Raw genomic sequence first — 14488 nt, forward strand, 5'->3', positions numbered from 1 at the left:
TTTTTTAAGTTACCCCAATTAAATAATGACCGTCAAATTTATTTTAAAATGTGATAGAATTTAAAGGTGGACAAGATTTTAAAAAACTAATATTTTTCATGCAAGATGAAGATATTTTTCTAGCTACCAGATGTTAACTAAGCTTCAGGTTTTACTTGAGTGGTTAATTTAAATTTCAAATCACTTTTTAAACTCTCTCTGTGTGTATGCATGCTAGGTTTATCTGAATATATAATATATTGTAATATTTGCATATTAAAATACTCTGTTTTATCAGTGTTACATTGAATTAATGTCACTTACAGCTCTAAGGATTATCTTAGGGAATAAAGTGCTTATGTGTTTTTTTTTCTTTTGTTTGAAAGAAATGAGATCAGCTTGGGCCTATTTCATTAGGTTGTGTTTCCTTTGTGTGTGTTTTTTTATGGAGTAATATCTATACATATATTTTTTTATTTCAGGTTCCAGTAGTTGTGAAAAATGAAATTATGTTTGACTTGTTTTCAGCAAATGAGCATTTGCTCTGCAGCGAGGTATGTAGGGAAACATTGTCTGAAGTCTCCTTGCAGAAGACCTTTCAGGAAGTCAATTGCAAGTCTACCTTTCCCACCTTTCAGTTTTTCTATAATTGAGAATTGTATTTTTTCAACTTTTTGAAGTATACTTCAAAGTATACTTAGCTATAGCTAACAATTAAAAAATCATATGTCTTTATGGTATACAATTTGATGATTTGATATACGTATACAATATAGAACATCCATCAACAAGAAAATTAATGTATCCATCATCCCACATATTGTTGTGTGTGTTGAGAACATGAAAAATCTACTATCTTATCTCACTTATTTGTTAAAGCCTTTAGTTCTCTCAGATAAATTCAATCTCTCACTTTTACACACACATACAGCTGAACAAATGTCAATGTCAAATGGAGGTCTGTTTTATTAGATATTAGTTTGTAATGTAACTGTATTTCCTAAAAAGAAAAGCAAGACTTATGATTTTATTTGGTAGGTGAAAAATCGAAATGTGAAATGACTTTTAATATCACTATTGAAGTAATTTTTTTTTTTTACTGTATTTCCTTCTAAATTCAGTATCTATCTTTGAAAAGTAGTCAAATAACATGAATGTTGTTTGTTCCTAGCTGATGAGGTGGATTATCAGTGAAATCTATGCAGTGTGGAAGATATTCAATGGAGGGATTTTGAGCAATTATTTTAAAGGAACTCCAGGGGAACCTCCTCTTCTCCTCTGGAAACCCTGGGAACATATCTATTCCCTATGCAAGGCTGTGAAGGGTCATATGCCTTTGTTCAATAGCTATGGAAAGTATGTTGTGAAACTTTACTGGATGGTAAGTTCAAGTTCATGTGCATTAAAATTTATGACGCTTTCATGTTGAAATATAAGGTTGGGAAAAAATATTTAGTCCACTTTGGAAATCTCAGTCTGATCCAATCATTTAGCCCACCTCTTTAGGTCTGTCTCAGCTCTATAGGGCTAGGACTGTAGCAGTCAGACTAAATCAGGTGTCTTCCTGGTCCCTCATTAAACGTCTCCCCTTCACTATTGTTCACCTTCTTGATGCTTTCCTACCTTTTTACTTTTTTCTTCTTAGGGATAGATTTTCCTTGCTTGTCTTGTTACAGAATTTCTTCTTCCCCTTTCCTGTGTTCTCCTGAAGTGTTTGCCTTTATGTCTTCATTGGGGTAAAGCAGCCTTGCAGGGCCTCTCTTCATGACATTCAAAATTCTGACTTTCACACCAGAATGTCATTTTTCCATAAAAGAATTCCATTATTTCCAATCTGGATTCTAAGAAAATTACAAAAAGTTCTTTGACATCAGCCAGATCAAAATTGTATTGAGCAGCCGTAGGAACAGGGTCATAAAAGAGAGATCAGTTTCCTCTCTTCTTCCACTGTCATTGATAATGATGTGGAGGGCACATAGCATCGTACCAGTTGCTTTCCTAGTGAGCATGAGCATCTTTTGGTTCCCTGAAGCCCTTTCCTCTCTACTTGGAAGGAAGACCAATTGCTGTCGATGGCTTTTCTCTGAACTTCTCTATGCTTTCATTTGTCTCTGATAAACAGGAAAAAAGAGACATTGACATAATTTTTCTCAGTTGCTATCAATATGTTCATATGAAAATGGGTTAGCTCTTATTTCTCATTGACCCTTATGCTAAGCACAATATAGTTGTAGAATTCAAGGATCCTTAAACTGGGGATACAAAAAACTCTCAGCACCTACAGTACTTCTGGTGCTTCATAAACTCCTGCCTCCCATGTCTCACCTCTGACCTCCCAAGTCCCTCTGGTGGAAGAACCTGAATGCTGCTCTTTAAATCAACTCTCAGTGACATTGGTGTTTATTAAATTTGAGGAACAGTGTTTTCAAGGTAGGACAAATTATTTTTCTATCAATTATTATCTTTCAAAAAGAAAATGCTATATTAATGTTTAATTATTATGATTATACATGCTTTTAGTAAAGCAAATCCAAAAACTATTAACATGTTCAAGGCAGGAAAAGAGAGTTCCCTGTAATTCTATCCTACTCAGACAAGCAGTCAACAATTTCACCTAAACCCTCCTGAGCTTTCCTCTATTCTTATAAACTTACATAAATGTATTATATGTAATTTATAGCAGTAAGTTCATACAATACTTATTGTTCTGTAAACGATTCTTTTTTCTAGCCATGGGCATTTCTATGCTGATATATTCTGATGTATATTGTAATCGACTCTATGGATATATAAATAAGTAAATGCATTTTGCTACATTAATATAATTGATAGGTTATAATCAGTGTTTTACCAATACAAACAAGGCTCTAAAAGAGCATTTTTATGTATATATGTTTTGCCCATTTATATGGATTTTTTTTTCTAGGATTCGTACATGTGGAATTATTTTGTTAAGAAAATGCAAATTGTTAATTTTGATAAGTATACTCAAGTTACTCTTGTATTTTATTTATAGATCGTGATATGTCTACCACTTTATTATCTGCTTATGACTTTTCTTATTTTTAAATTTGCACTTTTGGATTCTTTAGCCATTTTTGAATCCTCCAACCCAATTCTTGAATGTTCTTTAGGATTCCTTTTTGAATTACCTATATAATCATAGTGCTTTCAGAGTATCTCTTTGCATGTTGTTTTCCAATGGTTCCCTAGGAATTAAAAAAATATATATGTATAGCTTATGACATTCAACTAATATTAACATTTTTTATTAGTTGCTCAAGACAATACAATGATCTTGACATATCATACTAACATTAACATTTTACTACATAAATTGGAATGTAGATACTTTACCACAATTTTTGGCCCCTCTACACAGTTCCCTTCTGGTCTAGTTTTCTTAAATATGTCATTTATATGCATATTTAAATTAAATCTGAACAATTTAATTTGTCATACTTTAAGGAAGCAATGTGTAATATCAGTAGATCAAAAATATTACCATGAAAATATCTATAGGTCTAGTAAATCATACTTAAAATATGTTAATGCTAAATATCTATTCCTGTGTTTTTTAAAGATAGATTTCTTGAGAGACAATTCACATGCTGTATACTTTATTCATTTAAATGCACTGTTCAGTAGTGTTTAATAATAAAAGCATTCTTAACAGAAAAATGTTACCTTTGATCATCTGTGAGCAGGTGTTCTTTGTTGCATTGATCTAGATTAATATCTCATAGTTGCTTAAAACTTTTCCTTTATAGGAATCCTGAACCCTTTAAAAAATTGTCTTTAAAATTGAAGTGTAGGAAGGGAACACCAATTGCTGCTTTTTTATTGTGGTAAAATAAACATAATGTAAAATTTAATATTCTAATCATTTAAGTGAACCATTCAGCGGCATTAAGTATTTTTAACTGTTGTGCAACCATCACCATTACCTATTTCTAGAAATTGCATCATCCCAAGCAGAAATTCTCTACTCATTACAAATAATGTTCCATTCTTCTCCCCTGTCCTAGCCACTAGCAACCTCTTACTATCTGCATAAATTTGCCTTTTCTAGTTGCCTTAAATAGGTGTCAATCATATAGTGTCCTCTTGCATCTTGCTTATTTCTCTGTAAATTCTTATTGGTCAGTTCATTTGAAATTAGAAGGCAGGTGTCATACCCCTGCCTTTGATCCTGGCTAACTCTACATAATTTCTTAAGGAAGAATGTAAAAGAGATAGAACCACTAAATAAAGCAACATGAAATTCAAGATGGTGAGTGTTGTATGTTTTAGAATTTTTTTTTATCATATTGTTCACATGTACCTGAGAAAACCATGCTTTCATGAATCTTTATTCTAGTCTCACTTCATTTTCCATACTTCCAAATGTTGCACTTCTCTTTCTGTCCCACAATACTTTGAACATATGATATTCTGTGTTGTTGGCATACGTGCACTCCCCACTAGATTGTAAGTAATTAATGGTAATAGACCATGTGTTATGTGTATTTTGGAAATTTTAATGGTTGACACAACAGGGCAAAATATTTTGAGGAATAAGTTCATAATAAAAGTTAGCACATGAAACTAAAATTTTTAAAAAAAACTCTAAAAGTTCAAAATAATTAATGTTATCATTTTGTTTAGAAAGTAATATGCATATAGGCAAATATACACTGATTTCATTAAATGAGATAAGAATTTACTTCAGGATAAAGTATTAGCCTTTTAAAATTTCGAGTAGGTATAACATGGGAATTAAAGTATAAGATCAATGAGCACATATCAGAATAAGCTATAATTATTAAAGTTATATTTGAGGAATTTACATTATGACAATATAAAGTAAATTAATTATGCCTAAACTAATCCCTGGTTGTATAATGTTTTGGTTTTGCTGTTTGAAACATTTTAAATTACTGCACTATGTGTTCACAAGCTCTCATAAATAAGGACAATATTAATGTGGATGTGCTATAATTAAATAAATCATAAGCTAAAATGCCCCACCAATATATTACTAAAAAACAGTATCTCAGTCTTTGAATGTGAGATGCTGACATAAATTTATACAACAGTAAGTAACAATGTCAGCAGTGTGTGATAATATGTGAGAAAAATAATATAAATCACTGATAGTGTTGCATTCTTTCCTTCTTTATTTTAGGGTTGCTGGAGAAAGATAACTATTGATGACATCATGCCTTTTGATGAAGATAACAATCTATTGCTTCCAGTTTCAACCTGTGAATTTGAACTCTGGCCAATGCTGTTGTCTAAAGCCATCATCAAGCTGGCAAATGTTGAGTATGTAGTGAGAAATTATTCATCATTTATATAAAAACAAAAAGGCACACAAGAGCAACTGTACATCCGTATTGAGTTGCTTTAGTTTTTAAAAAGGATTTCCTTCCCAACAGTGTGAACGTTTGTGCCAAAGCCACTGATTTGAAGTTTTGGGTAGCCAGCTATCACACAAAACTCCCTCAAGAAAAATACTGAAAATTATTTGATTCCAGACTCTCTTACTATAAATGGAAAATAGATCGCGAAAAATAGAGTTTCCGTTTAATGGGAGAAAGAAATTGTTTTGTAGGGGGAAATATTAGTTCATCTAAATACTGAATAATATATACTGGGATTTGGTTAAAGTTATAAGTTCTGTACATGCAGCAACATCTTATGCAACTTGAAAAATCTGGACTTTTCAGAATGATATCAATGTGCTCCTTGTGCTTTGGTAACATTGGCCCCTTTTAAAATGTTCATGATAAGAACTACTCATATTTGCTTCAATATGCTTACAAATCAGCTTGTGTCTTCTATGCCAATATGACTTGAGTGCCCAACGTATCATGAGGCATGTCTGCTGTAGTCAATAGACAAGCAATCATTCTCTCCTGGTGCTAGCAATACAACTCGCAGTGCAAAAATCAAGAAAATAAAAGAAAATAAAAAATAAAAAGAAAAGAACATAGGAGCTTGAACTGGTAATGCATGGCGACTTTTTATCACTGCTCAGTGGGAGAATCCTCACACGAACTGCACAAGCCTGGATCTCATACCCTACTGCAGCGTGTCATAGCAACTCAGAATTCAATAGAAGACACCCACATATTTTACAGACCCTGTCAGCTATTTGCTTGAAGCACAGCCCCCTCCCTTTCCGTAATAAACATAGCAGTGTCAGTCAGAAGCCAGGTCTGCTTTGTATGGATTTTCTTTTGGCTCAGCTTCTTTTTTGTCTCCTGAGGCTACAAAACAAAAACAGTTCTTCCTGCTGCCACCCTCTCCATCTCTCTTTTCTCTTACTAACCCTCAATTTTCTCTTGAGAATTTGTTTTACCCAGCATTCAGCCCTAATTTCAATGATTTTTTTAAATGATAGATGAAAACTAACTGAGGATTCTTACTGGTGGAAACTATGTTTACTTGACAATAATCATTAAGGATGATGATGTTCCCAATGGTTCTAATTCTCAGACCTCACTTGAAGTTCTGAGAATTGGAACGGCAAGACCAGAAGGCGTGAAGTACACAACCTGGGTAACTAGAGTGGCATTTTGTCTTTCTTAAAGCAATAGTTCAGTAGCATGTAATAGGAATGTGAGTAACAGGGTTATTATTACTTAAATAAAATGAACAAATCCAACTTGAAAATAAAGGACCAAGCTAAGTGGAATACATTTTGTTGATTTCTAGTGGAAACCTGCCCTACATGGTACAATTTATATTTTTCTATAAATTCTTAGGTTTTTTTTATGCTATATAGAGATATTTTCATATGAGGTTTAGCTTTCTACATTTAAAATCTAATCATAATAGTTATTTAAATATCCATGTGAAACATGTAAAGAAAAGAGCATTATTTCTATAAGGTTTGCAGTTGATTCATAAATAAAATCATACAAAAAGGAGTTCAGACTAGACTTTGTGAAATTTATCAACAGGTGTGTATGTGTGTGTGTGTGTGTGTGTGTGTGACCACAGTGGCATTTTGTCTTTCTCAAAGATTTTGTGTGTACATACACACAAAATCTTTGAGAAAAATATTTATATATGACTACAGTGGTATTTTCTCTTTCTCAATGATTTTATATATATATATATATATATATATATATATATATATATATATATATATATATATATATTATGTGTATCTATATACATAAAATCATTTGAGATATGTAGACACATAGCAATTCATAATCCATATACAACAAACCAATGGAAATCTATAAATACTGCTAAATACGAATGAGACAGGATTCCTTTCTGAAGAAAAGGACACAGATGTTGGTGAGTGCCATTGCCACCACTATTGATGTTTAGTGGACTGTGGCTGTGAGTCCTGAGTGGAATGGAGGAATGGCATTTCTGTTTATGAATGTAAATAGTATGAACACCTCAAAAAATATATATGAATAAAGAGAGCAAATGAGAAGAGTGTTATTTGGTTAAACACTACTGACTTTATGTTACACTGGCAGGTCCACTCTTCTTTATAGGGTGAACCAGATGTCTGGTTTCTCTGCAGTTATATAAGGAATTCATTAAGAACTTCTGATTCCCATTTTGGCCTACCATGGATGAGACTGACTTAACACACACTCTCATAGGCCACTTAAAATACTTATTGAATTGAAACAATGAAAATCACTGCTGTAGTCTCAAAATAACAATATAATCATATATTAAAAATATGTAATGAGTTATGCATTTTTATGTTATATATTTCATAAGATAAAAGTTTTATGTATATGGCATTAATATTAATTTTAGATCTTTTTAAAATACAGCTTATATGCATGTTTTTCACATATATTTTGAACTTTACCATTGGGGCATACTTAGGGTTTTAATGAATCATCTAACTGATGAGACAATATTTTCTTGTACTATAATGTATAACCATTATGACCCCCTTATGTTGATTATTATGCTGCTGTTTATTAGTGATTCTAGTTCTTATATATTCCTCTGTGTTCCAAATTTTGGTAAGTATTGCATGATGTGTTTTCTCTTTTAGCATTCACATAGCACAGAGGCGAGAACTGGGAGAGTTCACAGTTATTCATGCGCTCACAGGGTGGTTACCGGAAGTCATTTCTCTTCAGTAAGTTTGACTATTCAGTCGCTCATATCTATTTTTTCTTTCTTCCCAAGATGTATTTAAAATATTCTTAATCATTAAAAAAATTCAAGAAAGTTTCTGTTTTACATATGTGAGAATAACATTTACAATGTTATATAAAACTCATTGGGTATTTCAGGGTAAATTCTACTTCATTGTATAGAAGAATAACCCCCTACAGATTCTTAGTTGAAACTGACCCCTATAACAAAAGACACATCAATAATATAGTAATAATAATAAACCTAGAAGTTTACTAAGAATGGATATGTCACATATAAATGGGAAAAACAAAGAATTAGTAGTTTTAAAAGAGGTGGTTTTGGGGCTGGGGTTATGGCTCAGAGGTAGATCGCTCACCTGGCATGCGTGAAGCACTGGGTTTGATCCTCAGCACCACATAAATATAAAATGTGTCCACCTATAACTAAAAAAATAAATATTTAAAAAAGAGTTTTTTTTGAATTTCAGTGCATCCGTATCATCAGTAAAGAACAGTAAATTTTTAGAGAAATGATATGAAAAATGAAAGACTTTCAGTCTCCACAGTGGTAACCTGTGAACGGCAAATAAAAGTTGGAACGGACATAATGGTTGTTAACATAGATTCTTCTGACACCATCTTCAGGCAGATGAAGTTCACTGTTACCTTTAGGGGCTAACTTATATTCTTTCTGGTAGACAAGTGAGTAAGGAGATAGGATACTTTCTGTCTTTGCAAATTTAAGTTCTGCTTTTAGGAAAATAGAAGGAAGACAGAGCACTTGCCTGTTATCTGCTGCTTTTTAGTTGTGTTTCTCTTCAGTTGACCCTCCTTGATGGATAATTTTCCTGAAAGAAAGTTGATCTTTGTTTGTATCTTAGGGAGAAGTAAAAAATGGCACCTTTTCAAATCCCTTTTCTGATATCCAAAAGATTTTCTGATGTAGTGTGGACAACGTTAGTGAAAGAAGTAGAAGGGGAATGAAATTGAAAGACTATGAACTGCTCTAAAATTTTAATTCTAGTGTTGATGGAATGCTAAGAGTAAGATTGTAGGTGAATATTAAAGGCATTCATATACTTTCATAATATAAAGATACCACATGAATTATAATTGTTGACAAAATGTCTATGAAAGTGACATAAAAGGGAAAAAAAACATGAGCTTTGGTGTTAGAACAGTATAGTGAGAATTAACTTCTTATACTTCCACTTTCAAGCTATGAGAATCTTGCAAGTAATATAAATTCTCAGAGACCAGTTTCCTCATCTGTAAAATGGGAGATAATATGATGTACTCTGGATGGTGTACTGAGATTTAATAGGTGAAAGAAAAGGCATCTACTCAGAAAAAAGTAGTTAGATTATGGTATAAACATAATTATTCAAAATGCCTTTGCCATCTCTAATGACTTTCATTATATTGTTTAATATTATCTAGAAAGATGCTTGGTAGTTAATAATCAACCTTTGGAAACATGTTGAATAAATGAGAATAAGAGCAAGTGAAGAATAAGTGAGACTCACCCAGACCATTAATTCTACCTTACAATTATACCGTAACCTTAAAAAGTTTATATATATATATATATATATATATACTTTTAAAGTTTATACATATATAAAGAAATATATAAAGAAAAAGAAGTCATGAAACAGTATATATATATAAAAAACTGTCCAAAAATGTTTAAATTGAAACATGGGAACAGAAACCATCTGCCAAGAGGGCAGGGGATGGACGGGTCAGGTAAGGCTTTATGAACAAGGTTCTGACTTGACCTGAGCCTCTAGCATTTTCTGTGGCAGGTTAGAGAAAGGAAGGCAAGAGAATGAAAAACAGGAAAACAATAGGAGCAAAGGCCCACAGCATGTTCAGGAGTAGGATGTCTTTGTTAATAAGAAGAATTTGAATATTAAGCAGTCCTATTCATGGTTTCCTGCAAGTCAAGGAAAAGTAGGGTGTCAAGACTTCAAATTTTGATTGACTACATTTTTTTCCATAGGAAAATCAGTAAGGGAGAAAGTGTGTTTGTAGCAACTCCATCAGAAAACTCCTTCCTCCTATTCTCCCATGTGGACCACCACCAAGGGCAGGCACTACTCTATTTGTGAATTTTGACCTTTTCCCTATTTTTTTCCTTACAGATAGTAAAGTTTTATCTTTGAAAATAAAAAATGGAATTGATTCTAATTCTCCATGTAATGACTGAAGCACAAAATTAAAGACATATCAGAGTAGATGTTAGAAATCAGACAATTTCAAATAGAGGGATTACTCATTTGCCTATCTGATGGGTGGTCCATCTGTGAATACAGCACTCTGCCACCTCATCTTTAAGTCAAATTGTCCAAGAAGTTTTATTTGTCATTCCATGGTGACATTTGAACATATCATCTTCATAGAATAGCATTTTTTATATTGTAGATAGAAAAAAATGACAACATGTGTTTGGGATTCACAAAGATCTTTTTGAATCCTGACTTTCTCATTTGCTAATTGTGTGACCATGTAAAATTTACAACCTCTTAACACTCAATTAAATTGCAAAATCAATGTTGCTGAGGTGTAGTGGGGTTAAATGCACAGATAAAATATACTGAAGGCTGCAATATATGGGGAATCCAAAAGGACTAGGGGGCAGTTCAGATACTCAAGCCAGTCTCAGACACACAGAGAACCCTATTCTTTTCAAATCAGAGTTTATCTCACTGATTATTCTCAGAGAATGTCAAATGAATGAGAGGTTAGGGTAGGGTTAGGGTCAATATACTCCACTATCCTCCTACCTCCCACTGTCTTCTCATCGAACTTTCCTTCCTCTCTGTCATACCAATGAAATGGCTTTTCGTAAAGTCAACAAAGACTTCAACACTGTTTAATCTGGTGGTCATATTTCCCACTCCCCCATTTGCTTACCATCCCTTTATTTGACTCCCTTGAACAACTTCTTTTGCAACACTTGATTTTCTTGGCTTCCATAATAACCCTGTGTTCTCCTCCTATCTTATTTGCTGGTCTTTCCCAGCCTTCCTGAATAGTTCCTCAACCACTAAATGATGGTTTGTAACAGAGAGCCTGTCCCATGACTTTAATGAACAGTTTGCTTATAACTCTCAAGTTTTTATATCCAGGCCTGGTATTTTCTTAACTGTAGACTTTACTGGTACACAGCTTTCCAAATGACATAGCTTACATTGGTGTCAAAAGTGTATCTCAAACTCAAAATATCCAGAAAGGAACTCTAGATTCTCAGTCTCCCAAACCTGTACCTTTCCTACCATCCTCTTCTGAGGTCATTGCACCATCATCCACTTAGTTCTCAAACTAAAGAAAATTCTAGAAATCTTCCTTGATCACTCATCTCCTCACCTTTCACTTGCAGTCTTTTACTGAGCTCTGCCCACCGTAGCTTCTCTACTTGGGCTGAATCTTTTTGTTTTTCTGTCTTACTATTACCCTCCCAGTTCAGCTCACCACCACAGCTACAGGGTGAGCTGGCCTCTCTGGGTCTATTTTAACCTCCTCTACTGAATTTTCTACATGGTAACTAGAGTAGTTAAAAAAAAAAGCATAATAAACATTTCCACCCCCCTCTCTCTATATAGCCTGTGTATACACACACATATGGTCAGATCATATCCCTCACCTTCTTTTAAGCCTTTCAGTGGTTAGCTATGATACTTGAATGAAGTTTCCAAATCTTCACCCTGGTTCTCACACTATGCTGACTCATACACAGTCTCTTATCTCTTCCGTGACCTTATCTCCATCCTAGCAACCATTCATTGGCTACAAACTCATTGTCCCTTGGGGGCTTTTCTTGAGTTGTGGTTCCTGACATTGTTGTTTATGTTGTTTTCTTTCTGTTTTATTTTGCCTAGAATGCTTGTCCATCAGATATCTGCTTTGCTGAATATGTTACAGAATTTGGGTCTCAATTACCATAAATATCAACTCCTCAGACAAAGCCTTCTTGACCATCGAACCTAAATTATTCCTTTAGCAACTTATGCCCTATCCCATCTGCTTTTGGTTCATTTTCATAATGGAAGTTATACTCCATGCTATATTCTCTCTCTCTCTCTGCTGTATCCATTCACTGGATGTTAAGGTCCATGAGAGTAGGGAATAATGATTCTTTTTTTATCTTACTAAATTTTATGCCTAATGTGGTTAGAACAATGCCACAGAGTAACTGCATAGAGTAAGTGTGTGATAAATGAGTAACTTGAAAAGTATTTTTATAGGCCACACTAGATGTGTGTAAAACAGTCTTTGGAATTAGATCAAAAACAAGTAGTTTAATTCCCCCAAACATAATACTTAAGCTACCATCAAAGGCATTGAAATTAATGAAGCTGTTTGAGATGGGAAAACCAACTCAGAGAAGGAAGAACAGCAAGGGAGTGGGACATAGAATAGCGTAATCTTAGAGCAGCACTTGATTCGGTGTGGCTGGATTATGTGCTGCTGTATTCTAGAAGATGAATGGGTCTGGGGTGGAGGTAAGCAGGAGCCACATAGACTCAGCCCTTTTATGGCTTGTTAAAAAATTTCCACAGTATCCTCACAGGGAAAGCATATCATTGAGGAATTTAGATGAGAGGATGACCATATCATATTTGTGATTTTGGAAGATGGCTCAGAGCCATACAACAAATGGCAGGACTGGAGCAAGGAGACTGGCTTAGGCAGTATTCCAGAGGGATTTTCTAAGGCCTTCTGCTGAGGAAGCATTGATGAAAATGGAGAAAACATGATTTACTGCAGGGAGAGAAGATAGGGTCAAAGTGACACTGGATTTTATTTGATCAGGATTTTAAGGAGAGAGACCTAGTCATTCTCAGCTTTTAGTTCTGAGTACTTAGTAGAAGGTGGTAGCAGGACACACTTGTTTCTTATTTTTTATTCCTTTTCAGACAAATGTCTATTAAGTCTCCCTTTTGCATGGTAGACCACCTGCTACTCACATAAATAGACATTTTTTTTCCCCCATCGTGGTTTCAACATACCTGTTTCCCTTGCTGGACTGAATGATCCTTGAGATGAGTAAAACTGTATTTGGTCTCTTAGTGTCAGCAAATCCCAGCACACAGTTGGTACTCAGAAAAAGTATGTTGCATGAATGAATGTATGATGGTGGGGGATTTTGAACTAAAAATTCATGTAATGATTAAAATTACTCTTATAAAATAGCAAATTGTCAATAATTTATTGATATGAAGTGTAAAGGTATCTTTTGAAAGTTATTATTGATGTTTTTTCTCTAAGCCCTGGATATATGGACAAAGTTTGGGATCTCTTGAAAGAAATATTGCCCGAGTTTAAGCTGCCAGATGAGCTCAACTCTGAAAGCAAAATAGCAGAGATAGAAAACAAACTAAAAGAACAAGGGAAAGAGACAAAGGATAACAAAGAAGTCAAAGATGGGAAGGAAGTGAAAGACTCGAAGGAATTCAAAACTGATGGTTCCTTGACGACTCTCAAGCCTCCTGAGAAAGGTGACAAGGTTACAAAGGGTAAGACATTTTACATCAAAGTTTCATTCAACATGGACACTGCATGTAAATCCCTTGCAATATTGTGAACCTAAAGCTCCTTTAGTGTCACAATCATCCTTAAATGTTGTAAAAACTGCCATGTAATAAACATGTTTCTCTTAGGACTTGAGAATTTACAGCAGTGTTCACCATGCATAAGTTATTGTTCCATATTTTGCTTTCCTTAAAAATTAAAGGCAATTCTCTACTTCAATGATACTAAATTAATTCTGTGTTATCATATACTAAAATATTAATATAGGAAGAGACACCAAATTCTAAATTTTTATCAAACACATTTTTCTCTTATGTTTTTATGCACAGAATGATGGACCCAAACAGTAAAGGGGAAAAGTTATCCTGTTGTGTTCCAGGGAAGGTGAAATAAGCATGGATGATTTTTCCAATATTTATTCTAAAGTGGAAGTTCAAATCTGAAGAAAAGTAATTTTGATTAATTTTATGAAGTACAGGATCATTTCTCTTGTCAAGATGAAAAATGTGTTGGATAATTATTTATTTTGTGTCTTCTAAAACATTTTATATGGACAATAATGCTTGTATAATGAAGTAGAATCAAATATACAAGAAAATAGTCAACTTATTTGTATATCTTGGTATTATTTACAATGATCTTTCAAATGTTTATTTATAAAATATTGACTGTTATTATAATTATTCTTTATTAAGATCTTGTCCACCAGCATTTCCTCTAGTATACTGCACAGAAATTATTACTTTAGATTTTCCTCAAAAATATAACAAAATTATCTGTCCCTATAGACCCCTCTTGAAATGATCTAACATGTATTCATTATGAAAAGAAGCCTGACTAAATTACTTTTA

General features: G+C 33.5%; 1 protein-coding gene across 8 annotated transcripts in view; it reads left to right on the top strand.

Annotated features, from left to right (window-relative positions):
- Adgb (androglobin) overlaps nucleotides 1–14488 on the top strand; it is a 160161-nt gene that overhangs the window by 23667 nt on the left and 122006 nt on the right. For all 8 annotated transcript variants that reach the window (XM_048799529.1, XM_048799543.1, XM_048799545.1 and 5 more), the window contains exons 4-8: nucleotides 462–533; nucleotides 1151–1360; nucleotides 5147–5286; nucleotides 8012–8098; nucleotides 13374–13621. In XM_048799529.1, the coding sequence (XP_048655486.1) occupies nucleotides 462–533; nucleotides 1151–1360; nucleotides 5147–5286; nucleotides 8012–8098; nucleotides 13374–13621 (757 nt within the window). The remainder of the gene's footprint in view (nucleotides 1–461; nucleotides 534–1150; nucleotides 1361–5146; nucleotides 5287–8011; nucleotides 8099–13373; nucleotides 13622–14488) is intronic.

This window comes from Marmota marmota, unplaced genomic scaffold (assembly GCF_001458135.2).
Source record: "Marmota marmota marmota unplaced genomic scaffold, marMar, whole genome shotgun sequence".
Taxonomy (NCBI): domain Eukaryota; kingdom Metazoa; phylum Chordata; class Mammalia; order Rodentia; family Sciuridae; genus Marmota; species Marmota marmota.